Below are 17,464 nucleotides of genomic sequence, written 5' to 3' on the forward strand. Positions count from 1 at the left end.
GGGAAGAAAAGAAGAGCCAAACAAAAAAGGAAGTTCCGTGGATTTAGAAAGGGCAAAAAAAAAAAAAAAAAAAAAAAAAAAAAAAAAAAAAAAGAGAAAAGAAAAGAAAAGAAAGTATAGAAGCATCCGTAGATGATTGTGCTCAGCGTTCCATGTTCGCCACGGCAGTCATGACGGAAAGGATCTCTCAACGGCTTGCTAGGTAAATCTTACAATAGAGGCAGAATGTAGCAAGTGCTGTCAAGGCATAAGCTTACCCACACCACGGTGTAGTAATCGGTGGTAAGTGGCTTGGCTGAACAAAAGATGTAGGGTTTAAAACAATAACCATGGAAGGATCAAGTGGTAGCCGAAGCATTTCAGACAACGGAGTAGTGATGGTAGCACTCAACAAGGCACAAGAAGAAGAACGAAAGCAATGAATGTGGATGGAGTCAGAAGCAAGACAAGGACAGGGAGAAGATAGAGATGCATGTGCCATAGAGTCATTGTTGGTGCAGAATCCTGAATAATATAAGTAAGTGGAATAGACTCACATGTATCAATTGGCAGATGACGAGCAAGTTGAGTCAAGAATGAGGAAGGTTATTTTGCATCTATCACTGCAGCTTTCAATTTTGAGATGCAACCCTATATGTATGTATATCGGTTATCTCAATGTTCCGCTTGTCCACGTCAAGGAGATAAATGTTGGGCTCAGGGCTCCAATTTGGCCTCTCGGTGGATTAATCAGGAATTGTGACAAAGAAGATGGAAAATTGAATCGCAGAGGACTGTTAGCCGCCGTGCAGAACGAGCAGTTGACTGGTAAAAATGCCCTGGACCGGCAGTCGAGGGATCTGGTCGCTTGATATCTGTTTCCCGGTGTTGGATGAAAAACCACTTCCTTCATGTCATGGTATTTTCTCCTGCCCACACCAACACGACGCCCACTTTCTCCGCTGTCTACCTAGCCTGGCCCCTTTACGGTGACCAATGAGCGATCCTGGTAAGATGCGGCGGAAATGTCTGCAGAAGCTCGTTGTGCACAAGCCCTGGGAGCTTCAGGTTGCCAATTCAAGCTTGAAAGCGAATACCACTTTCGCCACGAGTTTGCTGTTGAGTTTAGTCGAGGCCAGGGTCAAAGACATTTGTTGTTTCCGATCCATGACTGAACAGAAGAAAAAGAAAAGAAACGGACTACAATGCGTGCTGCCTTTGGGATACGCTTGCGCGAATAGAAAAGGCGCTCTTTTGTTTTTCTTCCGTTTTCCATTTTCGTCCCTTCGGCACACTCCACCCTCCCCCATTTATTTCCCAGAAAACAATATGCTTCACCTTTTTTCTTTTTCTTCCCTCTTTTTTTTTCTTTTCTTTTCTTTTTTTTCATTGTTAAATTTTTTATCTTCTTATTTTATTTTCTCTCGATTTGATTTTTTTTTTCTTTATTTATATTAGTGGGTGGAGTGAGCAATTGCCTTCCAGGCTGATAATGGGTGTATCAACTAAAATGGCGCGCGAAAGGGATAGAAAAGAGTTTGGGACCCTGTCGAAACCGTTGGAGAGACACGGCATTCGTTGAAATCCATGTTACATCCCCATGGTCCACGTCTAGGCAGATTTCAAGGCTGCACAAACTCAAGAGCAGAATGGAGACCAACTTGGACATGGTTCAGCTGGCGGCGTGATTGGTGAATTGTCCATACTCCATACAGAACATCACCGGCAAAGTCAGCTGTCCTTAGTGTGAACTAGTGTGAACACCCGGCGAACGGCAAAGTGCAGCAAAACAAATTAGAATGGTGCTAGAACGGATTAGTAGCGACGATCATCACTCCGGGAATCGTGCAGACCCCAGTCGCATGACGGAGACTGTTGATAACTACTGAGCTTGGGCAGATGCAGACAACCAATAGCTTTCAAGGCCATTGACGAACGGTCGATGTGCTCCGTAAAAAATTGTACAGTCCCAGACAGGGGCCTGTGGACCCAAAAAAAGAATCCATGTTCTAGGCATGAGCTCCGGCCTTGGATGCTCTCAAGAGGATCTCGGGTGCTTGAGGCACGAGCAGCAGTAGCTCTTGCATGAATGAGAGATCAGGCGATCGACATGTTCGATCCAACGGTTGTTTGATTTTATTATTGTCATTTTTATTTTATTTTTTCCTTTCTTGTTGCCGTATGGCGGTTTTTCCACTCACCGACATGGGCTTGAACGATTTGGAAACGATTCGAATCCAAAATGCGGCCGATACAAAGAGCAGTGTGTAGTCATGACCCGCCCCATACACACTAATCGGTTAGAACTTTTGGCCGTACTAGTAATAGTTAGGGAAAATACTCTAGCAACAATGATACCTTCTTCCAGTCACACCACCCTTGCCCGGTACGGACGAAGTAACCTTCGCTGTACGGAGCACACGGCAATGTTTTCTAGAATCGAGAAGAGGCACTGATTGGTGAGAGGGCAAAGGAGACCGCCGAACCTGAAGCGGGAAAAAATACTTAGTAGGTACTCCGTAGTGGTCTCTGGTATCCCAGCCAGTGGGGGCGTAAGTGTCTTCTTTCTCGCTTCTTTTCTTTTTCTTTCCTTAATTTTAATTAGTTTTGTGTTTTCCCCTTTTCCTTTTTCCTCTTATTTTCTGGCTTCTTTTCCTTATCCGGTGAAGGATTATTATGTGGCTGCATGATCATCCAGGCTCGCAGGAAGCTAGTTGGTTGAGATGTGATATGCACCGTGCTGAAAAAAGTAGCCAAGGATGTATAATTGGTGGAGACGCAGTGCTGGGGTTTTATTTGAGAGCCATTTGTTGGAGGCCTGTATAAGGGTATGGAGTCCCTAATGGAGGGAGGGCGAATGTCGTGCAGGATGTGTCCGCGGGATGCGGCGCGAATTCCATAGTAACCTTGAACCAGGGGGGCCTAGAGACGGAGGTTGCATTTCAAGCCAGGGTAAGCCCCATTAGCCCGTTGAATGGGGCCTGTCGGCGGGTTGAAGTCCAAGGGTAGGGCGTCAAAGACACATGAGATTCAAATTTCTCCCTAGAAAGGACATTGCTGATCGGTCATGATGAATGAGGTGTTGATGATATCGGCAAAGGGGCGAATTTTCTCCTGAAAGGTCAGAAACAGAAAGAAGGCATCGAACTGGATCCTTTTCCAGATGGTAAACATCTTAGGAATTTGTTTGTGGAGTTGCTTATTTCCCTGCTTATTCTTTCCCCTTTGAATTTCGTGCGCCTGGTTCGGCGGAGACACACCAAAACATGAATCGGGATGCATCGTGACGCTAAACCCAACCCGACCGAAGGCACGTGCCCCGCATGGGGTCACCTCCAAGGAGTATAGCGGCATACCTGCATGGACCTTCTTCTTACAACAACAATTGAGCCTTCAACCATCCACCCCGTTATCGTCCCTGTCCTTGTCTCTTCCGTCCCATCCATCCATTTCTTTTATATATATATATATATTTATTGTTATGGCATCCGACTGACTAGTAGCCTTGCCGTTGGGACCGTCAGAAAAACCTTGTTCAGGCAACAGTCCTCGTCATGGCCTTCCGTCCATTATTGGCATGTCCAGATAGATGCCCTCCACGATGGCCGCCTACACAATAGCAAAAGTTTATTGCTTGCTGTCTTGGCCGCCATTCACAGCTCGATCTAGAGTCCACTAATACCCGTGGGGACTGATTAGCGAATCACAGAGTATCATCTTATGGAGACACAGATACCGTGACTCGTGGGAAGCAAGCCTACTCCTACTCCGAAGGAACCTTTCTCCACTGCCGATGTCCCTAGTGAGTAAACTTCTTTAACTAATTCCTTTTTCTTTGTCTCAACTGGCCCCGGCCTTTCCTTGGTTAAGAGAGGCCCGTCCGCCCGGAAACCCGTCCCTATTAGAGTTCGAACAAGGTCCCATTCAAGACCGTGGCTTCTAGCCTATCCGGGAATGTGTTGGACCTGTCCTAGGGTTGCCCGTGCTAACATTTTGTGCAGATGGAGTACTTCCGATTGACTCGCATCTTCAGTGTTCCAGGAGCAATAGCTGCGACACGCTCTTCTCTTCACCTGCTGACTTTTTCTACCCGCACTGGTGGTGGCTGATACGCTCTGCGGACGGCACTCCTGTACGACAGTCGAATAATTACCTTTATAAGCCATAATGGAGCGAAGGGACAGCCATGACATGCTCCTATCTGCAACTGGCCGATATTACGGTTTGGACCATCAAGATAGTCCGCACATCGGTTGTCATGCCAATCAAGGCAGCTGAGCTCATCTAGAGTCCAGAACAATCGGCTTTAATTTCCGGGATCCCCTAATGTTCCCACGTCTGAATGAGTCCTTGGCAGACTTCTAGTGCCCCAACTTCAGCTGCCCGACGAAGTGTGATTTCCACTTTGCATCTGGCCCCATTCATTCAGTTATTCTCAACGGACCATCACATCGAGAAGATGATCTCGACAAGGTCAACCGCGTCCCTCATGCTAATGTACAGGTACAGGATAAAACTGATAGATACGATCGTTCTGGCGTCCAAAAGCACAAGCGGTCCAATATATTTTCATGAACTACTATAATGGGAGCACAAGTATCACTGCAACGCGTGTCATAGCCGACAACTTGCGCTAAAAACGCTGTAGCCTCGGACCCGAAAGTATTGGATGCGGTCTGCATAGACTCTGGTCAGCCACTTGTACGATTTTCCAATTGCCATCAACTAGGATTCTTTGTCAAGGTAGGGTCAGGTGTAGTCTTGTTGTAAGGCACCCTTTGCTTGGTGAGTATAGCTCTCTTTGGTCTTGCCACCACCTGTAGTGAAAGGATGGCCTCTGGCCACTACCTGCTTTATTGATATTGCCCTGCATCTTGTCAGCTACAAGGGCTTTCGTTTCTAATTTCCGCAATATGACTCTTCCTCACCAATTGCAATATGCATCTGCTTGTTCGACAAAGCTCGCTATAACTACGAATAGGCCTGCAGCTTTTTCTTTGGGCGCGCCCGCAAGCCGGCGCATCTTTACTACATCCATCCTGTCTGTGCAACTTCTTAGTCTATTAGTCAGTCGATTGATTATCTATGCTGATGTCTGTCACCGGTGCATAATACAGCCCGGTTCCAATATTGATGCGAGTGGTGCTGGGATACACTGAATAGTGACGCCCTATCTTTCCTGTTCCCTTTTGCCAGCCCATGGCGGTAAGGCTTTACAGGTAAGCTGTATACTCTTCTCAGGTCATGACTGACGTGTTCCCAGCCTCAGCAGTATCCCCTGTTATGCAGCGTACGGAGAGCGGCACGAATAAATCTAGCAACGAAAAAGAACCGAGAAAGTCGCCGGTGGCTGCGAGGCATATGCCTGCATGGAGTCTGATGATGGACCAGTCATAAAACCCGATGCGCTAAAGAAAACGAGATGAAGGGCGGCCGTCATGCCTGATTGAGCGGTAGTGGCAATGGTGACGTTGATGGAGCTTCAGCCAACGGACTGGCATGTCCAAGTGCACGAGGACACAGAGCGGGCAGTGGGATCCCATCTGCCAGTCCTGTACGCTCTTCGTGTCGCACAGAATGAAGCCAGAGGGTCTGTCTCAGAGCCAAGAAAGGCTAGTTTCAGGACTTGCTGGATACGTCCTCCCAACGATACACAAAACCATTGTTGACAACTTCCCGTTCCATACCCGTTTTATGCAATGTAACCAGCCATCTGGACACACAGCACCATTCACAATCCTTCCGAGCAGCGAATGCTCCGGGCTGTGAACGAAGATTACACGAAACCGAATTGATCAGACTGAATATCGAGAGCCACTGGCCTGGCGCCACGCTCTGAATAGTCCCGTACATCTGCTCGTATGCTGGGAGATGTCCTCTATGGCCCGGGGGTCATGGCGGCTCGATATCCATCTCACATCGGGTCATGCTCTCCATACAAGGCGGAATCGTCTACTCGAGCAGTGCGTCGTTCCCGCTTGCCATGCCGATTTTCTTCCCTAGACAGACACACATGCAGAGCTGCCTTGCCGATGACACTCATGACGAAGCTCATGCAAACACACTATCAGCCAACAGCCTTCCACCTGTACCGAACGACAACACAGCCTCCCTTCGCGATTGTCATGACCAATATCTCAGCATCCCCGGCATTCATAGACGGCTAGCTGTTGGCCCCCAGACCATCTACACACTGACCATGATCTTGGCTCGTTGGTCCGCACTCTGTAGGCCCATGGTCGTTATTCACCATGCAGCTAGTCTCTGCAAAGCCTGATCAGTACAGTCAATGCTGCCTTGTCGCGCACCGAGTGGCTCAAATCTAGGCCTTCTTGACACATGCCGCCAAATCATAGAACCTTGTCAGCTAATACGCATTGAGTCATCATAGCAAGGATCTAATAACCAACTACCCGAGACATACCAAGCAGGAGGCTCTTCAATATCTACCATCTGATTTGAGATGTAGACCCCAGCCAGCCTGTCGATACCTGACGGACGATGATACGGAGCATTACCCAAATAACCAATAAAACCAGTTCCTCTCCGTCCTAGAACCTAGACAGTACTACTAGGTTCCCAAGTAAGCAGGACCGAATCTTTTTTACTTAACTACTCTAATACATACACTCTATGTAGTGTGACTCCAACGAACAGATTGAAATACTTTTGTTTTTTAGTTTGAACCTTCTCCCTCGATCTAAGAATACTTCCACCCGCGATCGATCAATGCACGGAAAAGTAAAAAAGAAAAAGAGGAGCATGCAAACAAGCAAGCTTGCCTTGCCTTGCCTTGCAACTCAGCATGACAAATAGACACATTGAACCGGAAGAGAGTAGTGCGCGAATAAGGAAAAGAAAGACCAGACCACGCTACTTTTTCTCTGTATCAAATCGACCCCCAAAAAAGCAAAGAGAGAAGACGACACACACTCACACACTCACACGCACGCACGCACGCACGCACGCACGACACATTGGTATGCCTTTTGTTCTTCAGTAATCATCATTATCGATCGGATCATACAATACAAAGAAAAGTAGTCAATAGATGAGAGATGAAGATCTTCTTCAGCCATGGAAAGTGTGGATGGATGGAGAAACCCGCCTGCCTGACGAAAAGAGACCCAAGGGTGTCATGTCATGATACGTACGGAAAAACCAAAAAGCAAGAGAGGAAGAAGTTAATAAGGAGGAGAATAAAGTGTGGGAAGAAAAAAATGTGGGAATTGGAAATTTGGAGGAGAAAATCTAAGTGGCACGCTTGGCGAATTCGACGCGCAGGATAAGGTGACGGTAACCGACTAGATGAAGAGGAAATATTAGTTGCGATTCCGATAACTTGCTTTGTTGCTGACATTGCAACGATGGCAATGGAAAAAACAAATATGACGCAGAAAAAAAAAATGAAATGGGATGAAATGAATGAAGTGGAGGGATAACTTACAGCCATCCATCTTGTCGCAAGCACGTGCAGCATCGTCCCGATCCGCAAAGCTGATGAAAGCGAAGCCCTTGGCTCTCTGGGTTTCTCTGTCTCTGGCAAGGAAAACTCTGGTGACACGACCGAAGCGTTCGAACAGATCCCGCAGTTCTCCTTCCTCTGCCAACTCGCTCACCTGTTTGGGTTTGTTGTCAGTCAGTGATGTGTCCGTGGGAAGCCAAATGCAATAGAAGCAAGGAAAGTAGAGGAAGCTGATTGCTGTTCTCATGACATCCATGTGTGTGCCCGAAAGGGCTGCTTCCTCTTTCTCTCTTTCCCTCTCTCTGAACAACACCAATAGGAGTGTTTAGAGGGCAAAGAGAGGGCAGAGCAGGCAAGGAAAAGGAGAGAGAGAGAGGAACAGAAGGAGGAAAACTAGCATCCCCTGTCCCCTCTACCCCTCCCCCCTCCCCCTCCGGAGAGACCAGCAAATAGCAAAACAGTGTCCATGAAACCAAGGACAAGGGTGAGGTAATTGGGGAAAAACTCACGTTCGTAACTCTCAGAGTCGCCAAATCATCCTTCTCGTACTTGCCAGCCATTCTCTCTCCGCCACCAGCAGCACCCTTCCGCAGATGAGGGGGCACGTAGCTAGAAGTACCAGCACCCAAAGCGCCAGCAGCCGGAGAATCCTCAGCACCACCCTCACCACCAGCAGAGGGCTCGTCGACAGGAGCCATAGTATCCTTGAAGGGACAACGAGCAGTAAAGTGCTCGCCACTGCAAATACGACACTTGACCTTCTTGTCCTTCAGCTGATCCTTCATACTGCCCTTCTCGCCACCATTCTTCTCCGCCTCGGCCGCCTGAACCTTCCAGTTGACGCTGGGCCGGAAAGCAATGTTCTCACCCACGGAGGTCGTATCGAAGGAAGGTCCGGGCGCGTTGCCCTTCTCCAGACCGAACTTGGCCCAGGACCTCCGCTCCGCGACCTGAGGGTTGACATGTTCGCGAACAACGGTCGTTTTGATCCGGCGGGTCACCTTCACCTTCTTGCCCTCGTCGTTGAATCGGTAGGAAACGATCGTCTTCGTGCCATCTTTGTTGGTCGTGATTTGCTGCGGAGGGAGAGCGGAGGGGTCGTCGAACTCCTCGTCGTCGGCCCAGTCGGCGCGGCTGGAAAGTGGAAAAACAGTCCTGGTCAGATTTTCTTTCTTTTCGTTGTCTTCTTTTTTTTTTTGTCGCTTCTTGACCCTGGATTTTCGGGGGTTGGGGGGGAGTTTCCGCTTACTTTCCAAGCTTCGACATTGTGTGTGTGATGGGGGGGTTGATGATGTCGCCGATTGTTGCTGAATTTCTGGATTTCAGCGAAAGATGCAAGATCCGTTGTGGATTTGTTCGGCGCGGCAAATGCCTTGTGGCGCATGTTAAGTGTGGCTGGTGCTTCGGTGTCTGGGTCACGTGATACATAGGGTGATGGCTACGGTTGGTATGCATGCACCGAACATCTTTCTACTATAAGACGGTTTTTTTTTATGTTCTATTTTCTTCAAATTTAGATACATATTAGACGGCCTATTAAATGAAGATCTGCCTCGATAGCTATATCAATCTTCCACGGCCAAAAACAAATCAAGATGAAATATGCCCGACGCAAGTGTTCTCCGTCCGTGGGTAACCCTTCTCCTTTCGCATTCTAGATTCTCTCGTAAACAATTGGCTTCAGGCCACTCAATGTGTCCATGAGACAGCATCCAATGGCGGCGCGCAAATTTCATTGTTTAGACATAGTCGGCTTTGACACTCCCGTAGTTGCGACCTTCATACCATAGCGTATGTTCACAATGAGCGGAATAGTACTCCGCATGGATCTGAAAATCAATCGCGTAGTAGAGCTCGTCATCTGCACCACGGCAAGTTGGGATGCGATGCTGTTCGATTTGACTGAGGATTGGATTCAACTTGGCATGTTTCTTCACGTCTAAAAACGGCTTGTCAATAACTTATGATCATCCATATTCAGCTACACGATAGTAGTACTCACGGCGATTGAAGTACAGAGGTAGCTTCTCACCCATAGGAGTATCGAGCTTGTAGAGAGTGACACGAATTGAATCGACTGTGCCGTCCTTAACAAGTTTATGCTTAGACCATCTCATCTTAATAGCCTTCGCTTCTTCAATATCGTCCCCCTGAACATGTTATCAGAGATCAGAAGTGTGCTCGAATATCGGTCCATACCTTGGAAACAAACCAATGCATAACGTCGATACAGAACTTTCCTTTTCTGGCATTCCAGTATCTGGCATTATCAGACCACTGGAACATAAAAACCAAAAGACGGATGTTGAAACACATTGGGCAGCGATCGCCACATACTTCTTCTTTGCATCATGCACTTTATCATTGAAGGTAGTCGAGTAAATCATTCCATAGTTTTCCCTTGCCTTGCGGGAATCGACGAATGGTTTTATCTCTGTATCAGATATCTCCCCAAGAGTCTTTGTCAATGCGCCTCTGACAACAGCAGTCCAGCCGTCATCTGGAGCTACTACTTCGACTTCAGGAGAAAAGCAGCCGCGAAGATATGTGCGAAGGTATGAACTCTGTCCAAACCCACCAACCAAGAAAATTGCTTTGACCTGAGCGTTAGACGTCTCAATTTGCTCTCGGACAAGGTCCCCAATGTCTCGTAAAATAGGCAAAAACAGTTGCTGCATCTCTTGGCCAGTAACTCTGAATCGGCCGCGACGGACCCCGACTTCCTGGCTGTCTGCTATACCTGGAACAGGAAACATGAAGTCATCATCTGCATTGCCACTGAAGGTTCTTTTGGCAACGGTTTCAAATCGATGCATTGCTTCATCCAGTGTATCCCTGTCCCATCCAGGGAGGGAGGAGAGGCGGTCGTTTAGCAACTCTTCGAAGCGTCTGTTGAGAAAGGTGCTGCCACACAAAGATCCAGTACCGGGTGCTTCCTCCTTTAGACGCATATTAGGTGACAGCTCAATGATTGTGAAAGTGATAAGATCAACAGTGCCCCCTCCCGCGTCACAAAGAACGATGGTATCTCCGGCCTCCAGTCCATGGGGACTAGAAGCACGAAGAGAATGTATAGCAGCAGCCTCAGGCTCGGATACTATGCGTACTTTGGAAGCTTCTCCAAAACCTGCCTTTTCTGCACAGGACATTGTCGTCATCTTTGCTTTGTCTGACCAAATTGCGGGGACTGTGGTGACGAATTCAAGGCTCGTACTGTCCAGTGAACTACCAAGCTTCAACTTCAAAATGTCAACAGTATGTTCACGGAGGCAGCGGAGGTAATCCGTAACAACATCTACTGGTGATGAATGATAAGGGACTGGAATTCGACGACAATCGCTGTACGTTGAAGACAACCGAGATCCTATCCCAAGCTTTTCGTCAGGAACGAGGCCGAGCTTGATCCATTGGATTCGAGGCATGCTGTCAAGAAACTGAAATCCCCATAGACATTTCTTGCCAGACTTGGTGTACTCATAGGTGACCTCGCTGGGTACCTTATCACTAGTCAGCCCATCACATGTGTCAGAAGTATTCTGTGGCCATTGTTTGATAATGTAATGAGTATCTGGCTGGATAAGGTATCAGTCATATGTACCCAAGTACGGTAGCAATGCATTTGACAGACGTTACTCATTTGACCCCAAGCTATCCCTGAGTATGTGGTACCGAAATCCACCGCGATGACGATGGTCCTCTTATTGGTAGAACCAGCCATTTCTCCAATGTATGTAGCTCGTTCAACTGGTGCAGGATAACTGGCTCTTACAACAGGACGGTTTCAACCATAGTATGACGAACCAAATGCACTTGGTTCAGCTTCCCGGCAGAAGAAAGGTGACAGTAAGATAGAGATGAGCACTTGGTGATTCTGCATTGGAAGGAATTATCTTGTGGGATTCACTTAGGTGTTACCTAGTAAACATAGTTGCTGGAAACCTCATTCACTTGAGTACGTGGTCCTTGAGTCCTAAGAGAAAAAGCCCTCGAAAATTCACTACCAGGCCATATAGTTAGTATCTGTCTTGACAGGAATTTCTTTCCACACCGAGTCCCTCAGTTAGTAATTACTTTCCCTTCCTCATTGTACTTTCCACATCATTCATCTCATTCTGTTGTCACTCTGCTTAATGATAAAGAGCATTCTGAAAAATGGAAGAGGTAACTATAGTGAGTCGAAAAGAAGACATCTTTCCTTTCTGTTTTGCACAATATCTGATCATTACCCAGGTAAAGGCCGATCACACAGGTCAAAATGGACCAGTCGCCGACAGTCAAACCTTGAGTGATTCAGACGGAGAAGGTCAATCTGAACACGATTTGTTGCGACACTATAACCGCGTGGAAAAACTATCAGCGTCACTGAAGAATGAGCTATCCTCTCTTAAGCGTGTTTCTGTTGGTAGACGACATGTCATAAGTTCGATGCGACAGGAGAACGCCAAACTGAAGCAACGTAACCAGGATTTAGAAGAGCAGTTGCAAGAATGTCAAGCCAAGATCCTCAGATTCTCTCCATCGAGCGACTTGAGCGACACCACTGTCATGCAAGAGTTCGTTAAGATTCGGGATAACCTCTCCAACTGGATTGAAGGACTTCCGGAAATTTGCACGGACTTTGATACTCAGATAGGAAGCGCGTTGAAAGATTTCCAATGCCATCTTCATATGTCTAAAAGCATACACACCTACCCGCAAGGGCTTCTTGGGATTCAATCTGAGCTATTAATGCATACAGTCTTCCGCCGGCTCGAGGTAGAACTGCTCAAGGCCTCAGTTCCAGGGATGCAGGCATCGGATGAGGCGCTCTTAAGTGATCTTCAAGCGGGAATGGTATCACTACAGTCCAAGGGAGGTAAGCAACATGAGAGACGGTATGAGGCACGGCCTTCAGTGTCGCTGACACTGAAAGATATCGAAAATTTAAACCTTTGGAAAACAAACACCATTAGGGCTTATGTTGCTTGCCAAAGGTACGAAAGAGGTGTCAATGAGAAGTACAATGGCATAATTGATGATTTGGACAACCTTTTCACGCGTTTTGACTTTGAACACCACGTCAATTGGAACAATAAAATGGAAAGGTTGAGGGATGATATTTTGGAGCCAGCTGCAAGTCTCGCGACAAAGATGAGCAGTTCGCCCTCGCGATACCGGTGGGACTGGTTTCACGAGGCACACTTTCCTCAACGAGTCGTACGCAAGTACCATCTGGAACGGTTCATCGTGCAAGACGCCCGCACCCATAATCGGATTACTGTAGCAAATCTTGAGACTATGCCAGATGAAACCCCGATTGGTGAGCTCCTTGTCATCATTTTTCCGGCATTATTCCGCTGTACCGATAACGGGAACGAGGACAATCAAATTGAGAAAGCCGTCATCCTCATCCGTGCAAACGAGGACTTGCAGAGACAGAAGAGATCGGAAAACAGATCACGCATGTTTGGAAAAAGTGTTCTCCAGATGTTCAAGGATTCTGCTCTAGGACAGCCGAACTGAGGAAGTATTGTGTTGGCAAGAGAGCAACATCATGCATCACTCGCGATGGAAGGAACAACCGATAATCTATGGTCGGGTAGTCCAGAACTTGGAGTGGATTCATGAGACTTAGTTTCGAATGTTACTACTTAGTACCAAATAGATCACCATGTTTCTTAGACACTTCTGCATATTTCATTCACCTCCGGCACATCTGCACGGAATGGTATATTAGAATCAATGATTACGTCTATATACATAAAAGTCCAGCCAACATCATGAAAAGCAGCCAGACAGGTTCCGTACCACGGAACCGGCATCATCACATCCATCGTCGATTCCCAAAGGAGACATACATGACAACCAAGCTCAACCCATAAATCTGTATCCCAAATACAAGCCCTTGTTTTTAACCAACAAGAAAAAGAAAAGGTAGAAAAATCGACATGAAGAAAGGAAGAGAAACGCATTTACCGACCCAGCATTTTCAGCTCAATGGGCCTCAGAACGATATGCACGACGAAAGAAAAGAGGAGAGCCAACTCAAAACCGACATCACCATTACCAGCATGCTTGGCGATGGGACCTATGTACCATGTCTCACTCATACCAGTGACCATACCCGCAACACCGAAAGCAAAGGAAATACAAGCGGCGATACCATAGGGCAACTTGTTGGGCTTGTCATATGTCTCGGGGCGGTATCCGGAGAAGCCACGGCGAATGATGTGGTCGGCAAGAGCGACACCGGAGTAAATGGCCAGCCAGTAGGCGATGAAGTCCATCAGGTTCTCCAGGACTTCTTCGAAGTGAGAGTAACCGGGAATGGCGACGGCGATGGAGACACCGGAGGCGAGAAGGACCCAGATGAAACGGGGAACGCGCTGGGAGTAGCGACTCAGGACCTGGAGGGTCAAGGAAACGGAGTAGATGTTGGGGCAGTTGTTGGCGATGATGGACAAAGACAGGATCACCAGACAGAACTTGCCGAAGCCACCGACGGGATCAAGAACAGCGCCCAGCAGACCTCCGTTTCCAGACTGGCTGTAACCCAGGGCGTATTTGTTGTCTCCGCCGTTGATGGAAGTGGCGGTCATAACGGCAATACCCAGGAACTGGGTGAAGAGAAGAGGGGGGATCAGGCCTCCCCAGGCGGCGAAGAAGATCTTGCGGCGGCTGCGGTCCGCGGGCTGGTAGACGGTGTAATCGGCGGCGTAACTGGTCCAGCCAGTGGCGAAACCATAGACAGTCGCACCGTAAGACAGGCAAGAGCCGAGCTCGGAGGTTCCAGTTCCCATGGGGAGGTTCCTGAAATCACCGGAGTGGGCGAACAATCCGAACACAATCATGAAGACAATGAAGGTCGGGATCCAGCTGTAGTACTCGTACAAGTGAACGACCTTGTATCCGGCGAAGGTGACGAAGAGGGTGCAGATGGCGATGATCAAGATGCCTGCAAATCCAGGAACGTCGGAGTTCACAGCATTGAGAAGCTGGGCGCCGACGATGGAGTTGGCGGCGGACCAGCCCAGACAGGAGAGGACGTTCAGAAGGGCAACTGTAGCAGAGGGTATAAGTATATGATGGCGGTGGCCAGACTGTCACAGGAAACTTACTGATCTTAGTAGGCCAATAACCGAACCAGAACCGGGAGAGCACCATCTGGCGCAGACCAAAGGCGGGACCAAAGCAGGAGAACCAGCAGACAGTCAAGACGCCCAGCAGGTTGAAGAAGAAGCAGACGAGGATGGCATCGACGAAGCCGAGAGCGAAGGTGGAGTAACCAAGCACGCCGATAGCGAAAGAACTGCTCACCATGTTGGCCGCCAGCCACTGCGACGGGTCAGTTTGGGAGGGCGGTCTTGGAGCAGCCGGCAAGAGAGCCGACGAAGACGAAAGCACAAGGCAAACAAGAGTTAAGAACACACCATGCTGCTGATATTGAAGTACGACGTGTCAGTCCGTTCATTGTCCGGGACACGTTCGACACCTCGCTGCTCAATATTGAGCTTTCCCGCCAACCGTTGCAGCTTTGCGTACAGCGAATTGCCGTACATGAAACTCTCCCCAGGGACAGCGCCATCGCTGCTGTCATCCATGGGCGTTTTGCCCACCTGGGGGGCTTTTTCGAGATCGGACTCGACTCCTCCGAACATGGTGTTGGATTGGAAAAAGGTACGCGTATATCTCAACGGCGCAAAGTTTGAGAATGTGCTGACGTTGGGGAAATAACCCTCAGTCAGGAATCAAGTAGACTTGATAAGAAAGTCTTTTTTTTGGAACTCTTGAATACGAGAGCTGTAAAGCTCAGGTACCAAGTATAGTTCAAGGGGGAAGGGGAAAGGAAGGGAAAGGAGGAGACGGAAACCACATCTTTCTTTTTTCTTTCTTTCTTTCTCTGCAAGAGAGCGTGGGAGAAGAGCTCCTAATATGTGTTCGGAGGCAACGAGAAATTCTTCTCACACCCACCGTGACGAGGCCCACCCCACGAGATCCGAACGAGTATCAGGCACGATGATTGATCGCTTCTGCACCGACGGAGAAACGCCGCCACGACCGCGTAACAGCTTCCCATGGGCCCAGCTCCTGTCGCGTGTTCCGGTGGAGGTCCCAGCCCTGGCCTGGTCCGCCTTTCTTGTTTCGAGAAAAAACTCTCACGGTTACTTTTTTCTTACGGGCCCCACCGCCGCCAACTTGTCTTAGCTTAGCCCTAGTGCGCACAAGCTTATGTTGCCACCAATGATATGCAGCATGGCCCCATTTGCATTATTTTCATTGGAGGATACAAGGCTGGGCACATGGTTAAGCACCACATAGATCGCAGAAATTATCAGCAGTATGCCTTTGATTGGACATCTTTGTCTACCAGGACCGTGTGGGTCTGGTGGCGAAGGAACCCACGCTGATAAGGTCTCGCCTGGTGATAGGCACACCTGCGCCCGTAACCCTGAGAGATTTGATAATGATAACACTTCAGGTTCGTTAGGTATTTCGGTTTGTACGGCTTACCGCGATGCCTGCAGCTGGTCCCCCCAAGGCTGACCATCTCTGTCAGGCCCGATAGCCACCTATCTCATGGTGTTGATTATCTTCACCCCAGACTGTCAATTAGAATGCTAGGGGGTGTTGATATCATTCCTGCAGTCGGTCAACGCCGAAGGGCGCAGGAACTCTATCGTTGCCCTGCTTACTGCATGTAGACTTGCCACCGTTGCCTCATCGCACAGTTTTATTCCCTGTAGTGTAGTCATGGGGTCACAGGCACTGGGCTGATCAACGCAATAATTATGCCACGATCGCTGGTCTGTTGCGAAGCTTCAATTACCAGCCTGAGGCATTCAAATTTAGAAGCATCATCATAATCAACAATGACAGAAGCAGCTATCTTTCCCCAGACTTTGTTGATACCCCGCGTCATCGGAAACCTACGAAGAATTGTGCTTCGGGCTGACAGGGAAGCGGTGATCGCCGCCTCTAATCGCTATCACAATGTTTTGCCATGTGCAGCCGTCCGCGAAGCTTCAGCTAAGCATATCTGCGCCGAGCGATATCGACTTGGCAGACATGTGAAGTTGGATGCTGTTGATTGGGAAGAGGACATACTAATTTCACAGCTGACCATGAAGAGGCCTTGATTGGACGCCATGCCGTCTAGATAAGGGCCTCCTCGTCCATATCTCTGAGATGCAATAGTTGCATGATACGAACCTCTTAGCGCGGGAGCCCCTAAATTACCGCCAGCTCATACCAGCATCAACCCCGGAATGTCTGCCTGTTCTGGCCACTGCCATCATCAGATTGAGCGATAGTTCTAGGTCAAGTCTGGAGTATTGAGTGTACCTATCCTCCACCTGGCACCTGACACCTATCGTCATGGAATGCAGCACACATTCTAGAACAAAGATAGTATCTCAAACCGCTTGTGTCTGATACAGTGATACCAGCCGAACTGGACAGTCCATCGTTATCAGGGCCCTTCTTCCCCTTCCCGCCTAATCAACTAACTTCCGCCGTCTCCTTCTTTTCCCGTTTAGCAGCTAATTAAACCCGCCTGTGCCCTGGACTTGCAACCCTGCATTAAATCTTTACCCTTCCCTGTTGCCTAGTCCAATCCTTCTTTCTTTTATTTCTCTTCTTCGTTTCACATACCACTACCATCCACAGTGTACGAACAGCAGTGACACTGCAACACCCAACCAACCCGTGACGCTTCCAACTGTAATCTATCTACATACCCTACTACGACGACCCTCAGTGGAACCTTCACCCTGCCGCTCCACAACTGCAATCCGCACCAACGACCCACCGAGGAAACTTTCGGGATCTGAAGGGTGACTCCAACAGTAACTTTCGGGAAAGTAACCTAGAAAAAATTGGAAAGACGTTTTCCCGTCGTCGCGTGCTTGTAGTAGACAGTACCAAAGTAGGCATGTACCTGCGTGCCCAGCCACCAACGCAGACAATCGCATATGCCCCTCCCTATCAAGCTGAGACACGGAAGAGTCTTTCCTTCCTCATTGATATCGAGATACCTACATT

The 17,464-nt window shown here is 48.4% G+C and overlaps 5 protein-coding genes across 5 annotated transcripts; 2 read left to right on the forward strand and 3 right to left on the reverse strand.

The window, feature by feature from the left end:
• Positions 1-536: 536 nt before the first annotated feature.
• On the forward strand, positions 537-1,459 carry BO88DRAFT_206209 (uncharacterized protein). Its single transcript, XM_025701894.1, has one exon. The coding sequence runs from the start codon at positions 976-978 to the stop codon at positions 1,435-1,437; it is 462 nt and encodes a 153-aa protein (XP_025565904.1). The 5' UTR covers positions 537-975; the 3' UTR covers positions 1,438-1,459.
• A 5,771-nt stretch (positions 1,460-7,230) lies between these two features.
• On the reverse strand, positions 7,231-8,710 carry tif35 (translation initiation factor eIF3 core subunit g; the record flags this gene model as incomplete). Its single annotated transcript, XM_025708611.1, has 4 exons — positions 7,231-7,283; positions 7,427-7,598; positions 7,954-8,578; positions 8,694-8,710. The coding sequence occupies 4 exons, from the start codon at positions 8,708-8,710 to the stop codon at positions 7,231-7,233; spliced, it is 867 nt and encodes a 288-aa protein (XP_025565905.1).
• A 473-nt stretch (positions 8,711-9,183) lies between these two features.
• BO88DRAFT_450724 (Hsp70 family protein) lies at positions 9,184-11,162 on the reverse strand (the record flags this gene model as incomplete). Its single annotated transcript, XM_025710589.1, has 5 exons — positions 9,184-9,383; positions 9,447-9,594; positions 9,644-9,704; positions 9,782-11,016; positions 11,073-11,162. The coding sequence occupies 5 exons, from the start codon at positions 11,160-11,162 to the stop codon at positions 9,184-9,186; spliced, it is 1,734 nt and encodes a 577-aa protein (XP_025565906.1).
• Positions 11,163-11,596: 434 nt separating this feature from the next.
• BO88DRAFT_476564 (uncharacterized protein) lies at positions 11,597-13,350 on the forward strand (the record flags this gene model as incomplete). The annotated part of the gene is made up of 2 exons (XM_025711936.1): positions 11,597-11,614; positions 11,675-13,350. 2 exons carry the CDS (start codon positions 11,597-11,599, stop codon positions 12,944-12,946), a joined length of 1,290 nt encoding a protein of 429 aa, XP_025565907.1. The 3' UTR covers positions 12,947-13,350.
• Positions 13,101-15,509, reverse strand: BO88DRAFT_402383 (cytosine permease). Its single transcript, XM_025706088.1, has 3 exons — positions 14,854-15,509; positions 14,542-14,758; positions 13,101-14,483 (listed from the first exon to the last, which is right to left on the reverse strand). The coding sequence occupies exons 1-3, from the start codon at positions 15,079-15,081 to the stop codon at positions 13,396-13,398; spliced, it is 1,533 nt and encodes a 510-aa protein (XP_025565908.1). The 5' UTR covers positions 15,082-15,509; the 3' UTR covers positions 13,101-13,395.
• Between the last annotated feature and the right edge of the window lie 1,955 nt (positions 15,510-17,464).

This window comes from Aspergillus vadensis, assembly GCF_003184925.1.
Source record: "Aspergillus vadensis CBS 113365 unplaced genomic scaffold BO88scaffold_4, whole genome shotgun sequence".
Taxonomy (NCBI): Eukaryota; Fungi; Ascomycota; class Eurotiomycetes; order Eurotiales; family Aspergillaceae; genus Aspergillus; species Aspergillus vadensis.